Genomic DNA, 6,997 nt, shown 5'->3' with positions numbered 1-6,997 from the left:
CTGCCAATAAAATGACAAAACTTACTGAATTCTAACACTGGTAGAGCATCAAATTTACAAATCGTAACCAAATTACTCAAGAATCATATCAAAACCTACCATAATTGACAACATGAATTCACTTCTAGCCTCGTAACTCTCAATAATGAACAAAAACAAATGATAGACACGAGCTACCACTCTTAGAATCTCCCAACATGGGTAAACACCTAAGCCTCGTACTAATCATGAAACTCACCCATAAATTAAGCAATAAATAAGGAAACTCGCCCCGATAAGCAGAACCGAAACAAAACACGAATAAAAAGCATACATGTATGACATCATCTGGTGCAACGGCCTCAAGCCTACTATATGAAACACATCATCGGGCTGGGCCTTCCCCTCTTCGGAGTCCTCTACTCGCCTGAATAGTCCACTTGGACACATCTGTTCGGAGTCTATGATAATCTTTCACCATGTGTTGGTATCTCCACACTTAAAGAAACCCTTCTACTAACGTGGCAGTGGGAACTATACAGTACGGGCACTTAAAGACCCATGACCAGTTATTTACTCTCTGCTGGACCACCACAGTTGTTTCATATGTCAATAGTGCAAATGAGTAACAAATTATCTTACATCTCAGCGAATTTGTTTCATAATTGGTTGAGATAAACCTCAATTGTTTCAGAATTATCCTTAGTTTAGAACGTTTGAGCAACAAATTGGCTTACATCTAAGCAAAGTAATATTTGATTTATTAGCTTCATAATTAATTTTCAATATAGAGCACCGGTTCATATCTTAAAATTATAAAATTCCAATACCATTTGGTCCCTCAAATCACCTTTCAATGTGAAACCTTCCACTTAGGTCTCTTGTAGAGGAATCAATTTGTAGCCTCTTAAATCCAAGGAGATTGTCACCCTTTCAACTCTAGTGCGAACACTCTGACAGTATGTCTCCTGGTTCGAGATTGTACCAGCCAATGACCAGTTTCTCAAGATACAATCACTACAAAAAAAATAGGTAAATTGGGAGGTTTATTTGCGGAGGGTATAAGTAACCTCACCAATTTGCATAATTTTGCGGCAATGCATTAGCCCCCCACAATTATACAATTTACGGGGGTCAAAAACATCCACAACCCTAAAAATAATAGCGGGTCATATATTTCACACTCCCTCCAATTTCCCCCCCTAGAAACTTCCGCCTCACACGCTTAATTGGCCAAATACACCAAAAACTCCATTTTCCCCCCAACAAAATACGCCTTTCCTTCTTCTTCTTAATCGAAGTTCCGTGCTTAGTCGAAGTCCTCTGCTTAATAATTTTACACCTCCATTAATTGAAGTTCTCTGCTTCTTTTTCGAAGTTCTCCGCTTCAATCAAAGGTCTGTTTCAATCGAAATTCTCCGCTTCAATCGCCACCGCTTTTACACCTCCCAGGTTTGATTTTCTCTTTCTTTCCTTATTTCCCCTCATGGATTTTCTGTTACTTTTGAATTTTTGTGTGTATTTTGGTCGATATGTATGATTAAATAGTGTTTGATATTGAATTTTTGTGTGTATTAAATGGTCGATCTGTATGATTTTTTGTGTGCTTTTTCTTTGTTTTCTTTGTGCTTTTGGTAGTTCTCCATTACCACTGCCTGTCTTCTTTGACTCAATATGAATTATTCTCTTTTTTTTTCTGTTGTGATAATCTTGTTTTACAATATAGCTTTTTTGTTTATTCTATTTTCTTTATATCAGATTTTTCTATTTAGAAAAATAAGAGAGCAACGATGTGAAATTTAAAAATGCATGAAAAAATGTGAATTCTCATTTAGGAATATCTATTTTGTAGTCTAGGATGGTTCTAATTGTACTGATTAATACTTCTTCTGAAATCAGGCTTTTTGTGTGCATACTCAAAGAAAAAGGTAAGAGTAGAATATATTTAACTGGAAACCGAAGGAACTTAGGATAAGTTAGTGGAGACAATAGTAAGTGCATATTAGCTGATTTAGAAAAGTTAAATTTAAGAAAATCATCCAATGGAAAAGAATAACAATTAGTGTTGCGCCTCAATCCTAATTGGCTATGTATCCTTACTGTGAATGTTGCTCCATTTAAGATCACCTCAATCCAAATAAAAAAAAAGTTTCTTTGATTTTGAGAAATCACTTTATGAAATTTGTTTTTCATTTTTAAAGAACTGCTAATAGTTAATATTCTGTATTATAATAATAAAGAACTGATATTTTCTCTTTATATTCTGAAAGGTTCATCAGCTGGACTTGAAAGTTAATACTTTTCTATGGATAAATCTTGGATTAGAAAGGCAAGGAATACCACGGAATATCTATTTGGTTTAAACCAGTTTTTAGATTTTACATTTGCTAATGCTAGTGTTGGAGATAGAATAAAGTGTCCTTGTCCTAAATGTGGATTCGCAAAGTACCAGACTAGAGAGGTAGCACTCGATCATTTGATTTGCAAACCATTCCCTCAAAATTATGTCACTTGGAGTATTCATGGTGAAATAAATATACTTCCTAATTCTATAAATATGTGGTTATACAAGATACATTACCTCCTGAAAATCCAGCAGAATTATTGATCAATAAAGCATTTGGGGGCCTAAGGCACGATGGGGTTGATGTAGGTCTGTCGCAAGTAGCGGGTGGTGAAGAAAGGTTAAATGATGAGCCTGCTACAAATGATAAAGACTTTTTCGAGTTGTTTAGATATGGATGTCAAGAATTGTATGAAGGGTCCAAGTACTCAAAACCAGAATTTTTATTAAAATTGCATCACGTAAAATGTTTGTCTGGGCTGAGTGACAAGGGAATGACCATGATACTAGATTTGTTGAGGGACGTATTTACATTTGCATGGATATCTCATTCTTTTTATGAGGCCAAGAAAACTATCCACAAGCTTTGTCTTGATTATATCAAGATAGATGCCTGTCCAAATGATTGTATGTTATTTTGGGGGAATGATGCTAATGAGGAAATATGTAAGTATTGTCACACTTCTAGGTGGAAGCCTAACAAGAAGATAAATGAAGATCTTGTGCCTACTACAGGTAAGAAGAAAACCAAGAAGAAAACTAAGAAGCTTGCAAAGATTTTGCGTTACTTTCCATTAAAACCAAGGTTTCAGATATTGTTCATATGCTCTAAAATAGCAAAATATATGAGATGACATGCTGAGGATAGTAACAAAGATGGAATCATGAGGTATCCTAGAGATGGTGAGTCATGGAAGAAGTTTGATACAACTTTTCCTGAATTTGCCTTTGATCCTCGGAATGTTCGGCTTGGCCTAGCTAGTGATGGCTTCAATCCTTTTGGCACGATGAGTACTAATTATAGCATTTGGCCAGTCATTTTAGTTCCATACAACCTTCCTCCTTAGTTGTGTATGAAACAACCCAATTTTATTCTCTCAATGATCATTCCTGGTCCACGTACGGTGGGAAATAACATAGATGTTTTCCTACAACCCCTTATTAAGGAGTTGAATAAGTTGTGGAGTGAAGGTGTCGAAACTTTTGATTCATCAAAGAAAGAGATGTTTAGCTTGCGAGCTTACAACCCCTTATTAAGGAGTTGAATGAGTTGTGGAGTGAAGGTGTCGAAACTTTTGATTCATCAAAGAAAGAGATGTTTAGCTTGCGAGCTGCTCTTAGGTGGCGAAGCACAAGGCCTTCTTGCAAGCGTATGTGGCCTTTTAGCAACTGACTGTACCATATTTCCAATTGGCTTTGATAAATGACCGGATATGCCTAAGTCATACTTGAACGACTGCTTTAATAATATTATAAAGGTATAGGTTTTATATCTTTATCACTATATCTATATTTTGTCTTTTGTTTTTATATTTGTATATAAAAGATAAACTAACCAAAATTTATTTTTGAAGTGTCATTTCTGTTTTATGACCATTGAGGAAGTTGCAGAAGTTGTGGGATGAGTTTAAAGACCCACTTAAAACCAAAGATGAGATTATGGATAATGTTCCGGTAGGTATTACTCGGGATCAATGGACTTCCTTTGGGAACTACCGTTATAAAAAAGAAACTCAGCTATTTTTCTGAAACGTCACATTGAAATGCATATAAATTTGATTATTCATTTATATAATTGACTGAAATGTATCTTATTATTAGAACATGTGTAAAAGAAATGCTAAAAATCGGAAGAAACAAACAGTTCCATACACCGGTGGCTCCAAACTTAATTCTAGAAGAAGGGCTGAAATGGTGAAAGATGTCACATTATTTACCTTACTTTAGATATTGTATCTATTTCTTTTACTTTAATTAAACTATTCTGACGTATTTTTATTTTCATACATAGACGGCTAAGACAGGAAGTAAGCCTGGACGAGCACAACTTTATCTTGCTACACATACGAAAAAAGATGGATCATATGTAAATGAGGAGGCAAAAGAAATATGTGTAAGTTACAATATAAAACCAATACACCTGCATCATTATCTGAATCTTGGAGGCAACTGTAGCTCCTTAATAACAGGTCCAAGAATATTCTCCACTAATACCTAAAACTCTACTCTTCCCTATATATAATAGTACCAATGACTTGTAAAATAAGCTTTCTTTTCTACTACTTTGATCAAATTAATCCACACTCAAAAATTTATGATCTGTTGTGAGAAACAGTTGAAGGTTTCAACTGTTGCTTTCAAGGTTGTTTCAATTGTATAATGTTGGCTCAGATTTTTTTGATGTGTATTGTGTTTATGAATAAATTGACCTAGCAATGAGTGAAAGTACAGTGGATGAGTCTGAAATTTCTCCAAATGACCTTGTTGGTAAGGTGCTAGGCAAAGAACATCCTGGAAGGGTGAGATGTTTGGGATTAGGAGCTACTCCAAGCAATACTTTCAAAGAGATAAATCTTCGTCTTGGTAATATTAGAATTGTGAGTAATAATGTTGGATGTTCTTCTTCTGGATGCCAAGAGAAGTATAATCAATTGATGAATACTCTCAAAGCATACATGATAATGAAGGAAAGGTCAATACCAGAACAATTTGCTGGAATCTTTGCATCTCCTCCTACAACGGTAAATGCTAAGTTCTTTTTTTTGGTGTATTGTGCAATTTTATTTTTTATACATGTCAATTTCAGTTCTAAAACCAGCTAGTATTACACAATTTTACTCCAAGTCAGCCCCCAAACCTGTAGAAAACCAAATGATTCATATTTCTTTGTTCAAAAGATATGTTGAATGCCTTAAATTCGTAGAAACAATAGCTAAATTCTTAGTCTTGAATAATGTTGGACTAATTGCATCTTTATTATGATGTACTGGTGGTGCTTTTCCTTTTAAGACATTTAAAATGCTTGTTCCCACATTCGTCACTGACTTATTAGGATTAGTTGAATTTTCCATGAAGATTAAGTCCAGTGACAAACAAGATCATGACCTAAAATCTATCATAAGTGCATAACATTCTTACAATTGTGTATAACAGAACATTCTGGTCGAAGTTAGAGGATAGTAATTCAAAAGGAAGAAGTAATAGTCTACATGAATTCTTCCATAAGTGTTGTATCACTTATTAAACAAATGCTTTATTTTCTTTGTATTTGTGTTGCATACCGTCTACCTTTTAGACTAGAGGCTTCGTACCTTGTCCTGTTTCATTCTTTTTTGTTGGTTTAGTGATTTAATCTTAAATTCATTGCTCAATATCAGGGTTCGCTTGGTGATGTATGGTTAGTGATCATAGGTGTTAAATGAGAGAATTTAGTGGTTGAGTGGGGAACTAATTACTACTGATTCAAATTTCTAATCGTTTAGGAGGGAATGAGCATTACAACGATGATTTAGGGCATGAACTGAGATTTCTATTTCGTGGTGCATTTGTATTCTCTAGGCTGCATATTGGGGTGCTAAGTAGGAAACTTTTTGGGAGGGGTAAAGTGGTTACATTTTTGGATTGAAAGATTTCCTATTACAGAAATTTATTTCAAGATAGTTAATGGAATAATTCTAGAACTGTATTTCAATATTTGAAATTTGTAAGATGGACTAATGGACAGTGGCAGAACTGAAAAAGACAAGCTTGTGGTGTTGCTGTGCACATGGTAGACAGAGCTAATTCAAGAAAATAAATTTAATGTAGATTAGTAGGTATCCTGTAGAATTAGTTGAGGTGCGCTCAAACTCGCCTGGACATTACGGTCATCCAAAGAAAGAAAAGTATCATTGTAATTTCCTTTTAGACTGCACTGCTGAACATTATTTTATCTTAATGACTTGTTTCCTGATACTCCTCTTAATACTTGTATTTTTATTTTATTTTTACTTTTTGTTGCAGCCAAGTAATGCAGCTAATAGACCCGTTTCACCGACGGATGCTAGAAGGTCTTCTGGCGCTAGAAATCCTAGTGACAGCCATTGAAATTCATTTTAATTGAAGTGGGTGTATTAGAACAATGTAATAGCTAGCTAATATATATGGTTAACTATGTTCTAATTTATCTTGATGACATACGATACTACTCTGTCATAGTATTTTTTATGGTTAATGAAATGTTGATATTTCTTAATTTTAATATTTTGGTTGAAGCATAAATATTTCAATTGATATTAGGGAAAGGGTATGACAAACTGATGATAAAAAATCAATTCTATAATATATTTAAAAATAGATGGGGATAATTAAAAGCCCCTAAGAGAAATTGAAGAGATCCTGATGGTGTACACATAAGAAATTGCGAAGGTTCACAAACCCCACACTCAAAAAAATTAAGTTTTAAAAATAAAAATCTATATTCACGTATGAAATTGTGGAGGTTAAAATTACAATTTGCGGAGGTTAGAAACCTCCGCTATTTGATGTCACGGCGGTTCGGAAAACCCTAGCATTTATCTGCCGCAAATTAATAGTGGCGATGCTTACTGCGGGGGCCTGCTCAACCGCCGTGACAGCAAATAGCGGAGGTTACTAACCTCCGCAAACTGCAATTTTAACCTCCATAATTTACCT

At 34.7% G+C, this 6,997-nt stretch overlaps 1 protein-coding gene across 6 annotated transcripts; it reads left to right on the top strand.

Annotated features, from left to right (window-relative positions):
- Positions 1-1,157: 1,157 nt before the first annotated feature.
- Positions 1,158-6,554, top strand: LOC107826133 (uncharacterized). Of its 6 annotated transcripts, XM_075241198.1 has the most exons (6): positions 1,158-1,431; positions 2,250-3,801; positions 3,898-3,997; positions 4,335-4,436; positions 4,816-5,064; positions 6,326-6,554. In XM_075241198.1, the coding sequence occupies exons 3-6, from the start codon at positions 3,983-3,985 to the stop codon at positions 6,407-6,409; spliced, it is 450 nt and encodes a 149-aa protein (XP_075097299.1). In that variant the 5' UTR covers positions 1,158-1,431; positions 2,250-3,801; positions 3,898-3,982; the 3' UTR covers positions 6,410-6,554. The 6 variants fall into 6 exon arrangements, 5 of the variants coding, with proteins under 5 accessions (XP_075097299.1, XP_016508568.1, XP_075097300.1 ...); XM_016653082.2 differs by having other exon boundaries at positions 2,250-3,997; XM_075241199.1 differs by lacking the exons at positions 2,250-3,801; positions 3,898-3,997 and having other exon boundaries at positions 1,160-1,431; positions 4,757-5,064.
- Positions 6,555-6,997: the final 443 nt, after the last annotated feature.

The sequence above is a fragment of the Nicotiana tabacum genome, chromosome 20, assembly GCF_000715075.1.
Source record: "Nicotiana tabacum cultivar K326 chromosome 20, ASM71507v2, whole genome shotgun sequence".
Lineage (NCBI taxonomy): Eukaryota > Viridiplantae > Streptophyta > Magnoliopsida > Solanales > Solanaceae > Nicotiana > Nicotiana tabacum.
Note: the sequence above shows the minus strand (reverse complement) of the source record. Positions and strands in the feature narration are given on the sequence as shown.

Excerpts from the sequence above, each read along its gene's own strand:
- LOC107826133 (XM_075241198.1), top strand. Across the intron at positions 4,437-4,815 it reads AGGAGGCAAAAGAAATATGT|GTGCTAGGCAAAGAACATCC; the intron begins GTAAGTTACAAT and ends CTTGTTGGTAAG. Across the intron at positions 5,065-6,325 it reads TTGCATCTCCTCCTACAACG|CCAAGTAATGCAGCTAATAG; the intron begins GTAAATGCTAAG and ends TTTTTGTTGCAG.